The sequence below is a fragment of the Leucoraja erinacea genome, chromosome 3 (genome assembly GCF_028641065.1).
Source record: "Leucoraja erinacea ecotype New England chromosome 3, Leri_hhj_1, whole genome shotgun sequence".
Taxonomy (NCBI): domain Eukaryota; kingdom Metazoa; phylum Chordata; class Chondrichthyes; order Rajiformes; family Rajidae; genus Leucoraja; species Leucoraja erinaceus.
Genome location: NC_073379.1, coordinates 27,287,692 through 27,308,527, shown reverse-complemented (window position 1 = coordinate 27,308,527; position 20,836 = coordinate 27,287,692). Strand labels below are relative to the sequence as shown.

The window sequence follows — 20,836 nt, the reverse complement described above, 5'->3', positions numbered from 1 at the left end:
TGTAGAAAGCATCCTATCATGATGCATCACAGCTTGGTTTAGCAATAGCCTGCGTACATTGCCCGGCATGGGTTTAATGGCCGCAGGACATTTCAGTGCCCGCCGGGGGCTCCAACATTGTGACTTTTAGGCCTGGAGTGGGGCCGTACATTGCCCGGCGCAGCCTTAAATGGCCGTGGGACTTACCATCGCCCGCCTGGGGCTTTGACATCGGGAGAGAAATGGTGCAGGGGAGAGAAAAGACTTTGCCTTCCATCACAGCGAGGAGGAGATTCACTGTGATGGATTTTGTGTAAATAGAATTGTTTGTATGTCTTGTAGGAATTGTCTTTGTTTGTATGACTGTGGAAACGGAGTTTCATTTAAGCCTCACTGAGGTTCAAACGACATGGAATAAAATATTGTATTGTATTGTATTGTATATTGTATTGTAAGACTGCATGATATGGCAGAGATTTGTGAATGTAAGTCTATCACACAACCAGCCTCTTCCCACCAAATCAACTCCACCTACACTTCACGTTGTCTCGGAATAGCAACCAACATAATCAAGAACCTTTTTCACCATGGTTATTCCCCCTTCTCCTCTCTCCTGTTGGCCTGAAGATATAAAAAGCTTGAAAGCACAAAGGTGGGTAGGTGCCCGCATTATACTGTCAGTGGTAGTTGTAGAAGTGGATATAATAGTGACATACAAGAGATTTAGATTGGTAAATGAATATGCAGGAAATGGGGGCATATGATCACACGCAGGGAAGGGGATTAGTTTAATCTGGCAAGATATTCCACACAGACATCATAGGCCGAAGGACGTGTTCCTGTGCAGCACTGTTCTTGTTGTGGAAACAAGGAACTGCAGGTTTGCACAAATGGACACAAAGATGCTGCCTGACCTGCTGAGTTACTCCAGCACTTTGTGTCCTGTACTGCTCCAAGTTCAAAATTCTTGGGACTGTAAATTTGTGGTCTGCTGTACTCTATGTATATTCTATATAAACTGTTGATAAAACGGTTTAAAACACTGTATTTGACTTTGCTCTACATCTACTACCAATTAATGTTCCTAAATGTTTGTAGCAGGTTTTGGAGACAGAAATCCAATAGGATTTTGACTTCCTTGCCCTCTGCCCATAGCCCCACAGTAACCTGGATCACTCGTTTATTTACTCTAATCAGAGCACAACTGACCACAGGCAACTGAACCATTCTATCAACAACTTGAAAGCAGTCCTGAGTTGCTATCTACCTCAATGGAGACCCTCAAACTATCTTTAATCGAACTTTACCGAACTTGCACTAAACATTATTCCTTTTATTGTGTATCTGTGACTCTACCTGTGGATGGTGTGATTGTAATCAGGTATTGTCTTTCTGCTGGTACACAAAAATGCTGGAGAAACTCAGCGGATGCAGCAGCATCTATGGAGCGAAGGAACTAGGCGACGTTTCGGGCCAAAACCCTTCTGTAGACTGATGGGGGGTGGGGGGGAGAAGGAAGGAAAAAGGGAGGAGGAGGAGCCCGAGGGGGGGGGGATGGGAGGAGACAGCTCGAGGGTTAAGGAAGGGGAGGAGACAGCAAGGGATAGCAAAACTGGGAGAATTCAACGTTCATGCCATCCGGACACAAGCAACCCAGGCGGAATATGAGGTGCTGTTCCTCCAATTTCCGGTGTTGCTCACTCTGGCAATGGAGGTGACCCAGGACAGAGAGGTCGGATTGGGAAAGGGAGGGGGAGTTGAAGTGCTGAGCCACCGGGAGTTCAGATAGGTTATTGCGGACTGAGTGGAGGTGTTCGGCGAAACGATCGCCCAACCTCCGCTTAGTCTCCCCGATGTAAATCAGCTGACATCTAGAGCAGCGGATGCAGTAGATGAGGTTGGAGGAGATACAGGTGAACCTTTGTCGCACCTGGAACGACTGCTTGGGTCCTTGAATGGAGTCGAGGGGGGAGGTGAATGAACAGATGTTGCATTTCTTGCGGTTGCTACGGAAAGTGCCCGGGGAGGGGGTGGTACGGGAGGGAAGGGAAGAATTGACAAGGGAGGGAACAATTGTCTTTCTGCTGACTGGTTAGGACACAATAAAATCTAAATTATTCTGAAGGAGGAGTAAAAGTTCTTCTGCAAACCAGAATTCAAAAACTCCCTCTTTACCTTTCAATCATAATTTTACACTGACAACTTCATAGCATCGATTCCCATTCAAAGAAACAGATTGTCCCTGTTCATCACACGTATCTTACCATGAGTTCTGTGCTAAGTTTAATCAATCGATTGAAAATCCCTTATGATAACTTCTTTGAAGAAAACCTGTGCAATAATTATTTTTATCATAAGAGAAGCAGATTGAGGTTTTATTGATTGATATTTCCTGGCAATTTAATTTTGCAGTAATCACATTATATAACCTGGTGATGAAACTAAGGGTGCTAGCATTGAATTTCAGAACACGGCAATTTACTGAGACATCTGTGTCTACGCTTCTGGCAATATGGAAGACAGTTTCATTGATTTTGGTAATGCTGTCTTGTCTGATGGTCTGCTTTAGGTACTATAAAAACATACTGCGAGGCAAGCTAATAGACATCTTACAATATCACACTAAACCCCATTGAACCTTTAATGTAATCAGGATACATACTACCATTTGCATAAACCAGAAAGCCAACACTTGTTGCATGCTGGAACTTCTGATTTAGTGCGGAAACAGGCCCTTCAGCCCACCAAGCCCGCGCCGACCAGCGATCACCCCGTACACTAACACTATCATACACAATGGGGACAATTTGCAATTCTCACTGAAGCCAAATAAACCTACAAACCCCCTGTACGTCTTTGGGATGTGGGAGGAAACTGAAGCACCTGGGGAAAATCCATGCTGTCACGGGGAGAATGTGTAAACTCCGTACAGACAGCACTTGTAGTCAGGATTGAACTCGGGTCTCTGTTGCTGCAAGACAGCAACTCCCACCGCTGCGCCGCTCCTAATATGCAAGGTAAGTTCCAGTACACTACTCTTACATACTGTAGAGAGTTTGGCTTGAACCTGTTCTACAAGACTCAACAGATATCACAAATAGTTTTTAAGAAGGAACTGCAGATGCTGGAAAATCGAAGGTAGAGAAAAGTGCTGGAGAAACTCAGCGGGTGCAGCAGCATCTATGGAGCGAAGGAAATAGGCAACGTTTCGGGCCGAAAAGCTTCTTCAGACTTATCTGTGACTTCCTTTTATACAAAACCCCAACAAGGAGCCAACATTTATGAGGAGAGGAAGAATATAGAGGGAAAAAAAGCACAGTGGTGCAACGGTAGAGTTGCTGCCTTACAGTGCCATAGACCTGGGTTCCATCCTGGGTCCTACAAAGCAAAGAGACTGTTAAACAGTAAAAAGCAATGAAATATATCAGCAATGATACTTCCTGAATAAAGCATACTCAAAACAGAGCTAACTGACAATGAGACTAATTGTGGTACGATCTCAGAATAAATCCACATTTAATTATGTTATTGCCCCTTACCTGTTTGTGTTTCATTAGCAATTTCTTCTCAGAAGGTTTTTTAGCGGCCATTACGGATTTTACTGTCAGTGGCACTTTGTACTTGGCTGCTGGTTTGGTGATTTTCTGCGCAGGTCCAATGGATCCCGAGACTGGGCCTGGTCTTTTTACTGCCAAAGTCAGGAATATTGGTGGTTGAATTTCTGTACACCTAAACTTAATCTCTCAAATTATATTCTTTGTTAATTCAGTGGACCTATAAGAGGGATCACAGCTGCTATCCTTGTTCCAATAAACCATTGGTAGAATGTCAGCATATATTGGCGAAAATGGACAAAAGAAATCACAAATTGGTCGAGAAAATGCTGGAGTGCAATTCTTTAAAGCCATCCAACAGGTGAATGGACATAATTGGATGTTTCTCTGCCTACCAACATCACTTAGTCATCACTTAATACCATTGAGAAACCTTCAGGCTTGTTTCAGAAAATGTTCTCTTCTTTTCTGGGTCAGAGGAGCCTTACCACTATACTGAGAGTCAAGAATCAAGAGTGTTTTATTGTCATATGTCCCAAACAGAGCAATGAAATTCTTACTTGCAGCAGCACACCAGATATCCCCTTTGTTCAACCCATCCCTTTCCCACCGTCTCTACACCGAAAATAAAATGTTTGCTTTTGGCCATTTCTGCGGCAGGAATTTGTACAGTACCTAAAACATTAGCTCTATTGGACCCTCTAAACTATTGTTGCATTTTCTATATATTTACAATTTATACTTCTGTAACAAAGCTTAATACAAACCAAATATTGGCTGCTATCTCAAAAATGCCCTCCCACTACCAACCTCCCAACGATCCCAGATTAATTTCCTAAAACTACATATTTTGCCGTTCACTTCGTTATAGGGCTAGTTATATAACGTTTGCTGGAAAGCGTTGACAATTGCACACCTTTTGCTCTGCCATAATCCAAGTTAATGTTAAGAAAGCTCAACATTTCCCATTGCAGCCTAATCGCTTTTGCCCTCCTCAGAAATGTGCCACATTTTTGCTCCATGCCCCTTTGACCATTTAAGGATCTACAGCACATTCCCAAAAAGGTAATGATTTATTTTTTTTGTCCCAAGATTCACTTGCCCTCATGCATTATTTATCATAGTATAATCATTCATTCTTACAGCTCGTTTTCTTAACCAATGCTCCTTTATTTCCTTTTCAAAGCATTTCTCCTCAGCACAGAAACAGGCCCTTCTGCACATGATGTCTGTGTAACCATGATGTCAATCCAAACTAATCTCTTCTTCCCACCCATGGTCTCTCTCTCCCCATTCCTTCGCTGTTCCATGTGCTTGACTAAATGCCTCTTAAACATTGCAACTCCATCTGCTTCCACTACCTCCTCTGGCAGTGCATGCCACGAACCTACCATTCTCTGTGTAAAAAAAACGGCTTGGAAACCTCCTTTAAACTTTACCTCTCTCACCCTTAAAGCTGTATCCTTCCATTCTAGGGAAAAACAATAAGAAGTGGCCTGGCTGAAATGATGTCTGATGCTGCCCGACCCACTGAGTTCCTCCTGCACTTTTTTTTTGCTCTAGATGGGAGTAAATATCCCCGATGACATTAATGTATTCAAGTATTTCTGATAAGGTGGATTTAAATACATGAACTGCATTCTGACACCCAATGTATAAATAAACCTCATTAAAACAAAATCCAAAATCTTTCAAAGCTATTTAACAAGAGGTCAGATCTTTATTTCTTACCTGCTGCATTGGGAATAACTGGTTTTGAAGCATGATGTCCAAACGCATGACCAAATTCTTCCACAATATGCTACAAAGAGGCATGTACTTATTAGATTTAAGAAATTCTAAGACTCTAAAGTTGAAGTTATAACTATTGCATTTATATAGCACTTTTAACACAGCATTAATATCCTTAAAAATTGCTATATCAGAGCGTTATCATATCATATCATGATTACGAGTCAGCAAATATTACAATAGGTGACCAAAGATTTGATTAGAGCAGCAGGTTTTAATGAAAGGAGCAAAAAGTGTTTTGAGAGATTTAGTGAGAAAATTCCAGAGTTTGAGTCCAGGGAATAAAGCCACAGGGAATGGTGAATAATGAAACTTAAGACTGAAGAAAAGGCCAAAATGAAAGAATCTAAGGGGCCAATAGTGGATTAAAGAGATTGGTGGCAAGAAAATGAAGAGAGGATAAGAATTTAGAAATCAAAATTTTGTTTCAGCAAGGTTCAATGCTGGACACCAAACAAAGGTGATAGGTGATATAGACAAAATGCTGGAGTAACTCAGCGGGTCGGGCAGCATCTCTGGAGAAAAGGAATAGGTGACGTTTTGGGTCGAGACCCTTCTTCAGACTGAGAGTCAGGGGAGAGGAGAACTAGAGGTATGAAAAGGTTCAGAACAAATCAGAGCCAGCACCAATGACCAAGGAAAGGTGGAGCCCACAATGGTCCATTGTTGGTTGTGGGAGAAGTGATAACAAAGTGATATATGGATGCGAACAGTGCAACTAGCAGGACAACTAGGGTGCGAGAGGGACAGATGGGATTGTTACTTGAAATTAGAGAAATCAATATTCATACCGCTGGGTATCATCGGTGTAAACCAGCATCTGCAGAATGGGACAAGGCTAATTTAGACTAATGGAGTTCTGAATGATCTCAAACATCCAGAGGGTAAAATATGTGCTTGAAGGAGGAATTTTGAATTATCAAATCTGGAGGCAAAAAGAAATACTGACATAGGATTCACAATGAAACAAAAAAGGTAAAAATATATCAGACACTGCCGATAGCCTGGAAGAGAACAGAAAATGTAGGAGGGAAATTCAAAGGGAAATCAGGAAACAAAGAGGGCTTGAAATAATATTGGACTATGATCATATAAAATGAAATATGCTTTGAAAGTACATCAAAAAGCAGTGCAAGATGTAAAATGGTGGGAGGTGGGGATTGCAAGTATGATTCTTAATGAATATTTTACAACAGTCATCGCAAAAGATGAGCATGTCATTAATGTTCCACTTAAAGGAAAATGAGTGCAATATATTGAATGGGATGCACAAAGCAAAAAGTGCTGTTATCAACTACGAAAGTAGTTACATTTGCAGCTTCAGATTAATCTCAATGTATATCTCAAATCTCAGAGGTTCAGCCTTCAGTTATCAATTCTTCACAGGATCAATACCAGTGGGTTGGAGGATTGCTACTGGTATTGTTTCAACAGAGATTCAGGGAAAAATCAAACAAGTCTAAAGTAGGTTCCTGACCCAAAATGTCACCTATTCCTGTCGTCCAGAGATGCTACCTGATCCGGTGTTGGTGTACTGTGTGCAGTTCTGGTCGCCCTATTACAGGAAGGATGTGGAGGCTTTGGAGAGGGTGCAGAGAGCTTCACACTGACACTGCTTGCATTAGAAGGTATTAGCTATGAGAAGCCGTTGCACAAAGTTAGATTGGTTTCTGTACGGCAGAGTCTGATGATACACCCAAAAGGTACAATCATACTTGGTATTTCGTAGATTATCTTACTAATTGGAATTTAATCACAAAATAAGAGCTTCAAAACCTCCAATCTGGAAGCTAAGGCAATTTCCATAACTTAAACATAGTTCACAGATTCCTAATTTAGTTTAGTTTAGGGATACAGCATGGAAATAAGCCCTTCGGCCCACAGAGCTGACCAGTGATCCCCATACACAAGCATTGTCCTACACACTAAAATCTTTACCGAAACATTACCATAAGGCAGCAACTCTACCACTATGCCGCCCCAAAGTTCTTCTCATAGTTCTGCGATAATCATTCCAAGCATGATCTAATGAAATATAAACACTACCTCACATAATTACAGACCTAATGTCCGTCAGGAGAGAAACATAAAAACAAAGCAATGAATGTTTTTGACATTTTTCTTCCAGAGATGATTACCTGAACTCAGAGAGAGTGATAAACATGTAAAAACAGTGGTTTAGCTATTCTCCCCAAAGACTGGAATCAGTTCAAGCTCTTAAACATCAAAATGCTGTGTGCAATGTGAAATAGCATATTCCTGATATAAAACAACCCTCTTTACAACCAGGCCCAGATTTCTTTTGAACAAGTAAAAGATTAATGGCAAAGCATCGTGGTACTCACATCAGGCAAAAGCAACTTGTCGATTCTTTTAGCAAGAAATGGTTTCTGCAGTAGGGAGCTCACTGACGGCCTGTCCCTTGGATTTCTCTTAAACAACTGCGACATTAAGTTACGTAGGTCATAAGAATAATGAACAGAAACTGGTGGATAAGATCCACGGATGATCTTTAGTACTAGATTTTTCATGTTGCCGGCTTCAAACTGCATCAAAAGAAAAGTAGCGAATGTGAATAATTTTACATTGAACATATTCTATTACAGGTGCACAACCTTTTATCCGAAATTCCAAATAACGAAAAGCTCCGAATAGCGGTCATTTTTTCCTTGAAGAAAGGTCCTTGAAGACGTTCACCGAGGGCGGCCCGCAGAGGTGACAGCGGAACCTCCAGTCGGTCCTCGAGGAAAGGGGAACTAAATCCCCATTCATAAAAGAGAAGGTGAGGGTATATTGCGCGGGAGGGTTAATAATTGACAATCTGCTGCTGCCTGCCCGGTGAGTTAAAAAGTTCCCACGGTAGACTCACGATACACAGTGTATCGTGAGTCTTGCGTGGGAACTTTTTAAACTCAGCGGGCAGGCAGCAGCAGATTGCCGCTCCCTTCAGTTTCACCCCACCTACACCCCTCTGCTTCCCGGCCATGTGTGTGACCCCTTCCCTCCCCTCTCCAACCCCCCGCCCATTGCACCGGCGCGGGGGCTTTGCACTGTCTTCACGTCGACGATGCCAGCAGGTCAGTGCCAGTCACCGGAGACGTCAGGACCAACGGGACACCGACCCCCAGGCCCATTGTAAGCATGGAGATCCCAGAGACCCACAGCCAGCAGCAGCCCAGCCCCGTTCCAACTCCAGAGGAACAAGCTCCCTGTGGGGACAGAAGCTGATGGTGTGCAAGGTACGTCTTGTTCTTGGGGTTGCGGATGAGGGGGCGCAGTTCGGGCTGTGACGTCTCCGGCCACCCCCCTGTACAAGAGCTGAGACTGGGAACTGTACCGCCCTTGCAGGAGAGTGGGGTTGTTTGCAGTTGCAGAGGGAGGGGGCAAGGGCGGTACAGTTCCCAGTCTCAGCTCCTGTCCAGGGGGGTGGCCGGAGACGTCAGGACCAACGGGACACCGACTGCAAGCACGGAGATCCCAGAGACTCACAGCCAGCAGCAACTCTAGCCCAGCCCCGCTCCAACTCCAGAGGAACCCGGGTTGCGGATGAGGGGGCGCAGCTCGGGCTGTGGGCGAACTGCCACTTGTCGCCGTAGCGGCCCATCGGGGAGCGGTTTCCTGTTGGTCCTGACGTCTCCGGCCACCCCGCTGGACAGGAGCTGAGAGACGTCAGGACCACCAGAAGCCGCTCCCCGATGGGCCGCTATGGCGACAAGTGGCAGTTCGCCCACAGCCCGAGCTGCGCCCCCTCATCGGGATACCGACCCCCAGGCCCACTGCAAGCACGGAGATCCCAGATCAGCAACTCCAGCCCAGCCCCGCTCCAACTCCAGAGGAACAGGCTCCCCGTAGGGGCAGAAGCTGATGGTGTGCAAGGTACGTCTTGTTCTTGGGGTGGTGCAGCTCGGGCTGTGGGCGAACTGCCACTTGTCGCCACAGCGGCCCATCGGGGAGCGGATTCCTCTGGAGTTGGAGGGACAGGGAGACACAGCGGCTTTTGAGAATGGTGGGCAATCACTTCCAAAGTTCAACCCACACAGTCAGTACACCTCTCCCTACACTTGTCTTCCACACTAAGATCATCTCGCAGAGAATGATCCCAGCCTAACCCTCCCTATTCTCTCCTATTCTGCCAGGAAAAACTACATTGAAGACTCAAACTCGCGATCGAGTAACTGCCGGGATCGAGGCGCAAACCCGCGACCTTGCGGATGTGAGCCGAGCACTCTACCACTGAGCCAGCCGTTAAAATCTATGCTAAAAATCTTCCATTCCGAAAGCCGAAAAATTCCGAATTCCGAAAAATGTCTGGTCCCAAGGCTTTCGGATAAAAGGTTGTGCACCTGTAATTCATTTACATTCTTATAAAAGTTCATGGCACTCAAAGGTAATATAAATTGGCCAAAAGGAAGTTAACATGCATCGTTACCTAGTAAACAGAAGGCCTGTCTTCAACTGCATCTTAACATTACACTTGCTAAAATATTATAAAATAAATAAAATAATATAGGTGAGCCAAGTCTTCTGACACCACCTACACAAAAATTACAAAGCATACCTACACAAATTATTCTAGAGATTGCAAAGTATCAATACAAGGGGAGACTTTTCAGATCACTGGAGAACATGAATATGTGACATTTCTGGTTGAGACCCTTCTTCAGGCAGTCTGAAGAAGTGTCCCAACCCGAAACATCACCTATCCATGTTCTCCAGAGATGCTGCCTGATCGGCTGAGTTACTCCAGCACATCGTGTCCTTTTGTGTAAAGGGAAAGAGACCAGTTAGTTTTAAAGCTGCAGAGATGGTGGGTACTCCAAAATATTGAGTCTATTTCCCTGACCGACTGAATTCCCCCCCGCAGTTTTATTTTTGTTTGGTGAATGGGTAATTAGGACAAAACAAATATCTCTGATCAAGTGGGGTAGAATTGCCATGGTGATTAGATATTGACGAAGTCATTTGATTCATGGATTAATAAATGTAGTTTGAAAGTGCAGATGCAGATTAAATCTAAGCAGTCAAAAGACAGATGTTGAAACTACGTGCAGATAGCGCCTGAGGTCTGTATGGAACCCAGATCACTAGAGCTGCAAGGTAACACCTCCATTGCACCTCCCCTATCTTATCACGGGATTTAAGCCACTAAAAAAGCAAAATGAAATGGTCAACCTGCTCAGTATCTCAACAGTTTCTCCTATGGCAATATATTTAACTATCTCAAGATGAGCTAATTGGTTAATTATTTTACATTTGGAAATCCAAAGTTAAATACAGAAAAGTAAAAGGCATTAACGTTGGATGAAGTGCAGCACATTCTTTCACGGACAGCTTTGGAACACCCAACAATTTCTGTATAGCATTGCAGCATGCTCATTTAAAATAAATCTTGGACAATCCCACTCAATTCGATTTTTTTTTCTCCCTCCATTCTACTTCATCCAAATGACTAAATGTTCTGAAAATTATTTCCTCTTTCCATTTCACCCTTACTGTTCCTCAAACAGTTTGGGTGGTGGTAGATTTGCTACTTGACAGCACCAGAGAGCCAAGTTCGATCCTGACTATGGGTGCTGTCCGTACGTAGTTTGGACTCTCTCCCGCTGTCCACCAGGTTCACCGGTTTCCTCCCACACTCCAAAGATATTGAAGTTTGTATGTTAATTGGCTTAGGTAAAATTGTAAATTGTCCCTAGGATAGTACTGGTGTACAGTGATCGCTGGTCGGCGTAGATCCGGTGGGCCAAAGGGCCTGTTTCCACGCTGTCTCTTTAATGTCTAAAAACAAATTTCCTGAAACATTATATTTGCCTCTCTGCACATCCCAGGACCTAAATCGTTTGTCTTCTCGTCATCATTTCTCATTGTGCAACTATTGTTTTGCTGATTATTATCCACCTTAATCGGGTTCAGTTCCCTTATTATCTCTTTGGAATCTGGTTTCTCCTCCCCAGGTGATTCTCTTAAACCTTTTGTTTCCCCCTTTCATCTTTTTTTATCAGCTGTAGTACCAGTCCTTATTCTACTCCATTAACTAGATTCTGCATGACAGAAACTGGTGAATTTATTATGGGAACATGGAAATGGCAAAGGAGTTGAACAGGTACTTTAGATCTGCCTTCACTAAGGAAGACACAAACAATCTCCCAGATGTACTAGTGGCCAGAGAACCGAGTGTGACGGAGGAACTGAAGGAAATTCACATTAGGCTGGAAATGGTGTTGAGTAGACTGATGGACCTGAAGGCTGATAAATCACCAGAGCTTAATGGTCTGCATCCCAGGGTACTTAAGGAGGTAGCTCTAGAAATTGTGGACGCATTGGTGATCATTTTCCAATGTTCTACAGATTCAGGATCAGTTCCTGTGGATTGGAGGGTAATTAATGTTATCCCATTTTTTTAAGAAAGGAGGGAAAGAGAAAACAGGGAATTATAAACCAGTTAGCCTGTCATCGGTGGTGGGGAAGATGCTGGAGTCAATTATAAAAGATGAAATAGCAGCACATTTGGATAGCAGTAACAGGATCGGACCGAGTTAGCATGGATTTACGAAAGGGAAATCATGTTTGACTAATCTTCTGGAATTTTTTGAGGATGTAACTAGGAAAATGGACAAGGGAGAGCCAGTGGATGAAGTGTACCTGGACTTTCAGAAAGCATTTTATAAGATCCCACATAGGAGATTAGTGGGCAAAATTAGAGCACATGGTATTGGGAGTAGGGTACTGACATGGATAGAAAATTGGTTGGCAGACAGGAAACAAAGAGTAGGGATTAACAGTCCCTTTTTGAATGGTAGGCAGTGACTAGTGGAGTACCGGTGCTGGGACCGCAGCTATTTACAATATACATTGATGATTTAGATGAAGGGATTTAAAGTAACATTTGCAAATTTGCACATGACACAAAGCTGGGTAGCAGTGTGAACTGTGAGGAGGATGTTATGAAGATGCAGGTTGACTTGGACAGGTTGGGTGAGTGGGCAGATGCATGGCAGATGCAGTTTAATGTGAATAAATGTGAGGTTATCCGCTTTGGTAGCAAAAACAGGAAGGCAGATTACTATTAACATTTTCACACAGATGGATATGTATATGCACTGAGCTACAAAGGAAGTAGCTGAGGCAGGTACAATAAAGACATTTAAAAGCTGGACAGGTACACGGATAGAAAAGGTTTAGAGATATGGATCAAACATGGGCAAATGGAGCTATTTTCGATGGGCATCATGGTCGGCATGAATGAGTCGGGTTGAAAGTCTGGTTTCTGTGCTGTATGAGTCTGATTCTATAACTTGCCTGTGCTTTAGCATTAGAATCAATTTTTTCAACCTGCCTATTTATCACTCCAGTCAATGCCAAGACCTCCCTGGCAATTTCATTACAAGCAGCTTGACATTGTAACTTGCAATTACTGGGAACACAATTGAAAAACAGCCAAACAATTTTGCAGTGTACCATAATCACCCCTTAGTAAGGGCCACATTTAAATCTTAATGTCATGGAGGGAAAGATTAAATATGATAGTACTTACAGCATGTTTGAGGGTGCACATCTCATATAGGACGCAGCCCAAAGCCCAAATATCACTAGACACATGAATTACAAGGTGTCAGTCAATAATTAATTATTCATTACCAGTGAAACAAATGCAAAGAATCTATACATAACTAAAACTCTGATCTTGCGATCTTCCAGTTTGCGCAATTTTTCTATTTGCGCAAAAACGGTACGCGATAGCGCTACGATTTTTCATCAGCTGACTCACCGTTCTGCAATGCTGCGAATGCAACAAGTTTCATTCCGATTGGTAGTATATTGTCAAAGTTAGTGAGGTTCAAAAATCGTAAAAACTGAGCGTGCGTAGATCGACCTCCTCTCCGGCCAGTCAGCACCGCGCGGATTGGTCTCTTCTCCTGTCACTCCCCGGGACGGTCCACCCCTTCCTGCACTATCGCGTCTTTACTGGAGCTATGGGATGCTGCGGGTGGCCGGCGGAGGTCTCCAACCGGACACAATTTTCGGAGGGATTGGAAGCAGCCGCGCCCGGAGTCGGAGATGTCACCAATCGGAAAGCGGAGAGTCTGATCCCGGCGGAGAAGAGCGTCCAGCGCCCGCTGTGAGTCCCAAACGCACCACCATCGGAACACCCCTCAGCTCCAGCCCCCTCCCCTCAGGTCCCCCTCGCTGGCTCCTACCTCCCTCTCTCCCATGGCTTTCCCCCCGTCTTTACTACAAGCTCTCTCCCCCCCCCCCCCCCACCCGCACGGCCGTAGCTGCTGGTGCTTTCTAGCTGAGACAAGGATCTGAGGCCTGGCACTAAGGGCGCCGACGGCTGATGTTCCTCCAGGGCACTCAAGAAGGGAGAGGAGCTTGACCTCGAGATCCTGGGGAGGGATAGTGGGGGAGGAGAGGGGATAGAGGGAGAGGAGGGGAGTAGGGAGGAGAGAGGAGTTATGCGAGGAGGGAGGGAGTGACTGAGGGTAGGGGGAAAGGAGAGGTGAGGGAGGAATTTGGGAAGGGTAGGAGGAGAGGGAAAAGAAGAGGGAGGAGGGAGGTTGGGGGAGGAGGGGGAATAGAGGGAGAAGAGGGGGAGTAGAGGAGGGGGAGTGGGGGAGGTTGGGAGTGGGGAATAGTGGGTGAGGAGGGCAGTGGGAGAGGTGAGGAGGGATAGTGGGGGGGGGAGATAGAGGGAGGTGAGGAGTGGGGGATAGTCGGATGGAGGGGTAGGGAGGGGAGGGGAGAGGAGTTATAGAGGGAGTGACTGAGGGTAGGGGAAAGGAGAGGGAGATAGAGGTGAGGGAGGGATTGGGGAAGGGAGGAGGAGAGGGGAAAGAAGAGGGAAGGTGAAGAGGAGGGGTAGAGAGTGCTAGGGATGAGGGTAAATGAGCCGTGCCTGCACAGTTGGGGGCTATGGGTGAGTGGTGGAATATTGCGTTGGGGGACCAAGCCCCCTGTGTGACAGGCACCCAACAGGTCCCACTTAGTCTAGCGATTCATGTTAATGTATTATCGTGCAGAACACCGATTAAATGTTCAAATGTACCTTTTGTTGTTGTACGGTTTATTTTCACATATTTCTGGGGACAAGTAGTACGGCGTGCCTATACAAGTCCGTGCCAACTCCACGGTGCTGTGAGGAAGCAAACAAAATTAACATCGTCATCAATGTAATATCCTTTAGAAACTTTCATTTGCAAATTTATAAGTGGCAATAATCCATTTAAAAATAAACATTAATATTTCCAGGTAAAACAATTTGATAGAATGCAACTACTTCACACATCACAAATCATTCTTAGTTTAGTTAGATTTGGGGGAGTCCAGAACCAGGGGTCACAGTTTAAGAATAAGGTGTCAGCCATTTAGGACTGAGATGAGGAAAAACCTTTTCAGCCAGAGTTGTGAATCAGTGGAATTCTCTGCCACAGAAGGCAGTGGAGATCAATTCACTGAATGTATTCAGAGAGTTAGATATAGTTCTTAGGGCTTACAGAGTCAAGGGATATGGGGAGAAAGCAGAAACGGGTTACTGATTCTGGATGATCAGCCATGATCATATTGAATGGCAGTGCTGGCTCGAAGGGCTGAATGGCCTACTCCTGCACCTACTTTCTATGTTGCTATGGCTACTAATCAGTATCTGTAACTGTCATCTGTATTTGTACTCAGCCCAAAGCCTTCTAAACCTGGAGCATTTTAAGTGCTCGTCTATAATGCTTAATCCTATGAGAGTATCTGCCTTCAATTAAAGTTTGGAACGTAGCACTACCATGTAGTGCTTCATTGTTCATTTCATTAAAAAAGCTAAAGTAATATTTATTTTCAATCAATTCTCCCTTATTTTGGATAAAGATGAAGGCAAATCAATGCTGTTGCACAAAGGTACAAGAAAAGAGGGAATACATGTAAATTAATTTTCCTTTCAATAAGTAAGAATTCTACCTGTTGAGTACTCTAGCTATTCCAAAATCTCCCAGCTGAACCGTCCCATCTTTGGTCAGAAAGATATTCTGGATTTGAAAAGGAAAATGTGTTAAGACTTATTAACCAGAACATGTTTCAGTTTACATTAAGCAAATATTTTGGAGTAGAAATATGCATGAAATTAGTTATACTTTAATGATGTAGTTTTACAGGTAATAGAATCTGATCTTGTGTGTCCAAGATTCAAGGTTGACATTCATCTGGTCCTCTTAATAGAACAATATGTCCAACGCCATCAATCTTCCATCTATATAATTAGATTTTAGAGACATAGAAAAAACAGTGGCGCAGCTGGTAGAGCTGCTGCCTCACAGCGCCAGAGACCTGGGTTCGATCCTAACCACGGGTACTGTCTGTGTGGAGTATGCACGTTCTTCCTGTGATCATGTGGGTTTCCTTTGGGATTGCTCCGGTTTTCTCCCACATCCCAAAACAGTGCAGAATGTAGGCTAATTGGCATCTGTAAATTGTCCCTAGTGTGTTGGGAGTGTGAAGAACAGGTGTGTGAATGGATGAGAGGTGGCCGATGTCGCCTCAGTGGGCCGAAGCACCTGTTTCTAGCCTGTATCTCTAAACCAAACTAAACTCAGCAGGCTCATGGACTGAATCACCAACCTGATTTTTATTCTATTAATCACAATGGAACAAAATACTGTTTAGTTTGCAACAAGTAGTTTATTTGTCCTGACTTGTTATCATCCAAGCAGCAAAATTAAAAAATAATACTAAATCAATTTTGGGAGAACAACTATTTGGACTGTACACATTTGTCCAAAACCTATCATGGGTTTACCAAAAAAGAAATGGGAGGGAAATAATTTTTCATGTGCTTATAGAAAATAATCTTCACTGACATTTGAAGAAATATAATTTTAGTTGTAAATATTTCATACAGTAGATTTGAGATTTTTAGAGAGAGACAGTGGAAACAGGCCTTTTGGCCCACTGAGTCAACCATCCGTCACCCATATATTAGTAATATATTATCTCACTTTCACATCCTGCACATTGGGGACAAATTTTACAGAAGCCAATTCTCTGAAAAATCCACACGTCTTTGGGACGTGGAAGGAAACCAGAGCACCCAGAGGAAACACACGCGATCATAGGGAGAACGTGCAACCTCCACACAGACAGCACCCAGGTCAGGGTAGAACCTGCTGTGCCACCTAGTACACTAACTAGAATTTAAATCTTTCCAAATTATGGTATACATGCCTCCCAAGGCTTGAGAATGGGGAAAAATATGCATATTAGTCTGTAAGTGTACACTGAATCAACATTTCACATGAAAGAAAAAATTCTAGTAGTGTTACCACTGACATCCAAACATTTACCTTTCAAGTCCTGTAATTCTGGAATTCCTTCACTGAGCCTCGCCTTTGCGAGGCTCCATAACATTTCACGTATCACCTAGCATGCCCTTGCATTCCAGTTTCATACTTTACCTGATGACATTCCTGAAATTTTTTGAGGCAGTTCATAAATATGGATTATTATGGATTATAAATATGAATTATAAATTTCATAAATATGGATTATTATAACACAGAACACAGTAGCTACAAACAAATCCAATGTTCACTGCAAAAATTGAAAATACCTTTTTCCTATTAATTGTGGTATAAAAACATTCTAAACAGATAAATGTCTCCAGTTTAATGACATTGCTGGGCCTTCATAAACTCAATCAATACACTGGATTTTTTTTCCTTCCGAAAATAACAAAATTCATCATCTATTTCGCGAGTTATCAAACATGTTTATGAAAATATTTCCATAGCTTAATTGATTAACGAGCTCACCTGTGACTTGATATCCCTGTGGAGAATCTTTCTATCGTGCACATGTTTCAATGCCAAGCAGATTTGCACAAACCAATCTAGGATCTACCAAACACACAGAAATATATTGATATTTTTATAGAAGCAGAAACCAGTTTAGACAATAAAGGTCAGATATTGCACCTACAAAGATAACAATAGCAGACCTCACTTATAAGTGACAACTCAAAATAAAGGACATACCTTCAAAAAGGAGATGAGGAGGGATTTCTTGTCAGAGGGAGGTGAATCTGTGGAACTCATTGCCACAGACAGCTGTGGAGGCCAAGTCAATGGGTATTTTTAAGGCTGTGACTGACAGATACTTGATTTGTAGGGTGTCAAGGGATTCAAAGAAGGCAGAAGAATGGGGTTGAGATGGAAAAATAGATCAGCCATGCTTGAATGGCAGAGTAGACTTGACGGGCCGAATGGCCTGATTTGGCACCTATGATTTCTGAACTTATTTATGCAATGCTGCTTAACAGGAGTAACATCATCATTCACACTCTTTGTTAACACAAACACTTTTAGAGAGATTCAATGATCCGAGTTTGAGTACAAAAATACAGCAAGGTACAATTAACACGAGAATTCCACAACAATATACAATCTGTTCAAACGCAGCCAGCTTAGTCTTAAAGATCTCGCCGATATATCTGCTTCTACTTTGTCAAAGGTTCTTGGGACGCTTCACACATTTGCAACCAATTTACCTCACCATCCAGCTTGCCCTACGCCAGCCCTTCTTCCCATCGACATCCAGCAACAAAATGTTTTTAGCAGAGACATAATTGCTTTGTTCCAGTTCAATTTCAAGTTCGCATTTATTGTCACTTAAATTTGTGAAATTTGAGTTACCATACAGCCATACTGAGTGAAAAGAACACAATACACACATTAAAATAAAGTTTAACATTACCATTCACCACAGTGGAATCAACATTCCTCACTGTGATGGAAGGCAATAAAGTTCATTCATCTTCCTTCTTTGTTCACCCGTGGTCGGGGCCTTTGAACCTTCCGCAGTTCCCCGCTATAGACGGTACGATGCTCAGGCCCTCTCGTCGGGATCGGATCGAAGCATGGAGCTCCCAAGTCGGCTGCTTCTTACCGGAGACCACGGCTTCACGGTGTTAAAGTCCAAAGGCCCCGCGGTCGGAGCACATCTTCTGCCGATCCTCGGCAAAGGATTGCAGCTCTGCGATGTTAAAGTCCGCGCCGCGCCTGCAGCTTAAAGCTCCAGGCCGGTCTCCAGGAAAGGCCGCACCACTCCAGTTGTTAGGGGGGGTGGAGATGAGACACTAAGAAAGTCGCATCTCCATCGAGGTAAGTGACTGAAAAAAAGTTTCCCCCCCCCCCCCCCCCCCCCCCCCCCCCCCCCCCCACATAAACTAACCAAGAAACATTGAAACACATTTAAAACATACTTAAAATAATAAAAACAGAGACGGGATGTGACAGACTGCTGGCGAGGTAGCCATTGGTGGCATCACCCGCGGTGGTCATAAGAGATGGGAGCAGAATTAGGCCATTCGGCCCATCAAGTGTCTCTGATGTATCTCTCCATGCGAACTACATTTTCCTGCCTTCTCCCCATAACCTCTGACACCGTACTAATCAAGAATTTATCTATCTCTGACTTAAATATATGCACTGACTATGACTCCACAACCTTCTGTGCCAAATCACTCCACAGATTCACCACCCCCTGACTAAAGATCATGATTATGTTTTTAATAGAACATTGCTCCAGTCCCATAGCAACCATATTTGAGTTTTAGAGCATGTAAAACTGGATCAAGAATAGGCTCCATAATGTTTTTCAACATCAGCACCAGAGTCATAGTCATACAGCGTGGAAACGGGCCCTTCAGCTAAACTTGCCCACGTCGAACAACGTGTCCCATCCATACTAATCCCACCAGCCTGTGCTTGGCCCATATCCCTCCAAAACAATCTAACCATGTACCTGTCCAAATGTTTCTTAAATGTCGTAATAGTACCAGCCTCAACTACCGCATCCGGAAGCTTGTTCCATACACCCACCACCCTTTGTGTAAAAAAAAAGTGCCACTCGGGTTCCTATTTAATCTTTCCCCCCTCTATTTTACATATGGTTCTTTATTCCATTGCTCTGGGTTATGTTCTCGTTCCTGCTTGGTTTCTACCAACTCTAATTCAAAAATCAATCTGAGACATGAATATACTTAATGACTGTATTTGTACCTTTCCAGAATAGAGAAGTATACACAATTACAACCAAAGGACTTGTCAACCTGGACATTCCCCTGATAGTTCAGAATGACCCAGATTAAATTGAAAATCCACAAATAATGTACTGGGACGAGACAGAAAATAGAAAATGTTGGCAAGCCGCTGTTGCTGGCAAGCCGCTGTTGCCGCCAAGAAATCCAGAACAGCAACAAGGAATCAGGCATCAAGGTTACTAACATTGATGAATATAGCAATGTAATTGTGTTCAATATGCTGATGCTACAAAGTTAGGACTGGTTAGATTTCAAACCCTTATCATTATGCTGATAATACGCTAGCATTTGATGAGACCATGACCTGGCTTATTTCTGATGCCTCTGCCATTGGGTTAGTCAGTTAATATTGTCACGACTCATGTATTTGCACTTGCTCATGGAACACGTCAAAACAAAAACTTTTTGACAGGAAGTGGGAGGAGAAACGTGAGAAAAAAACAAAAATAAACAGATTCACTCAAGGGACCTTTCAAGACTATCAGCCATATGTTTAATTTCAGCCTGGTTGGAGTAATTCCTTAGTAGCTTTCAAAGAAACAAACAGTACAAAGACCATGACCTGACAATTTGTGCTCGTTCTTTTAGGGAGCTGTCTGGTTAGTTCCACTGAACCCTCAACAATTTCTGCTAAGTTGCAAATAAAATTGTCTGAAAGCTTGAACCCAAAAGTCACAACTCAATGTGGCCCTTTGCAAAAGACCCACAAGTTGCAAAGGGTGGGGAATGCGATTGAGGGGATTACATCGACCCAATTAGCAGAAAGGCTAATACGTTTTTTTTTAATATTTCATTTGAGTGGTCTCTTTGGAACCCAAATTAATGTGTGTAGGTTTTGTTCTCGAAGGGCAATGGAACTATAGACAACTAGACTGAGTGGGACCCGTTGGGTCCCAACATCACACGGGAGGGCTGGTCACCAACACAATATTCCACCTCTCCACCAATTCCAATATTGCTCGCCAGTGGGGGGGGGGACTTTCTGTTGCGCTGGTGTTGGTTGTTGCGGGCTGAAGGTACTGGTTTCCAGAGGGCTAGTATAGACATTGTGGGCCGAATGGATTCTTGGGCTGACAGCCAACTGTTGCAACAATTTTAAAAGCCAAGCCAAGGCAAACAATTGGGCAGCAAGCAGCCCACCTGACAACCAAAATTCATTTTGTGAACACAAACTTTTTTTTAACAAAAGGCGAGGCAAACAATTGGGCAGCAAGCAGCCACCTGACAACCAAAATTCATTTTGTGAACACAAACTTTAAAAAAAAAGGCGAGGCAAATATTTGGGCAGCAGCCACTTTACAGCCGCATCAAGAGGACTCACCGTGGAGTAGACGTGCGTTCAGTGTTATTCGCAGTTCAGAGAGCAGTGACCCTCTCGCTTCCTGGGTCTGGCAGAGACTGAGTGAGGCACGACACTTCCGGGTTTTATAGT

At 43.6% G+C, this 20,836-nt stretch overlaps 1 protein-coding gene across 7 annotated transcripts in view; it reads right to left on the bottom strand.

The window, feature by feature from the left end:
• nek1 (NIMA-related kinase 1) overlaps positions 1–20,836 on the bottom strand; it is a 166,353-nt gene that overhangs the window by 119,952 nt on the left and 25,565 nt on the right. For all 7 annotated transcript variants that reach the window (XM_055632331.1, XM_055632334.1, XM_055632335.1 and 4 more), the window contains exons 5-11: positions 17,117–17,200; positions 15,270–15,337; positions 14,371–14,457; positions 12,859–12,913; positions 7,670–7,870; positions 5,265–5,334; positions 3,519–3,667 (exon numbers count right to left, since the gene is read on the bottom strand). In XM_055632331.1, the coding sequence (XP_055488306.1) occupies positions 3,519–3,667; positions 5,265–5,334; positions 7,670–7,870; positions 12,859–12,913; positions 14,371–14,457; positions 15,270–15,337; positions 17,117–17,200 (714 nt within the window). The remainder of the gene's footprint in view (positions 1–3,518; positions 3,668–5,264; positions 5,335–7,669; positions 7,871–12,858; positions 12,914–14,370; positions 14,458–15,269; positions 15,338–17,116; positions 17,201–20,836) is intronic.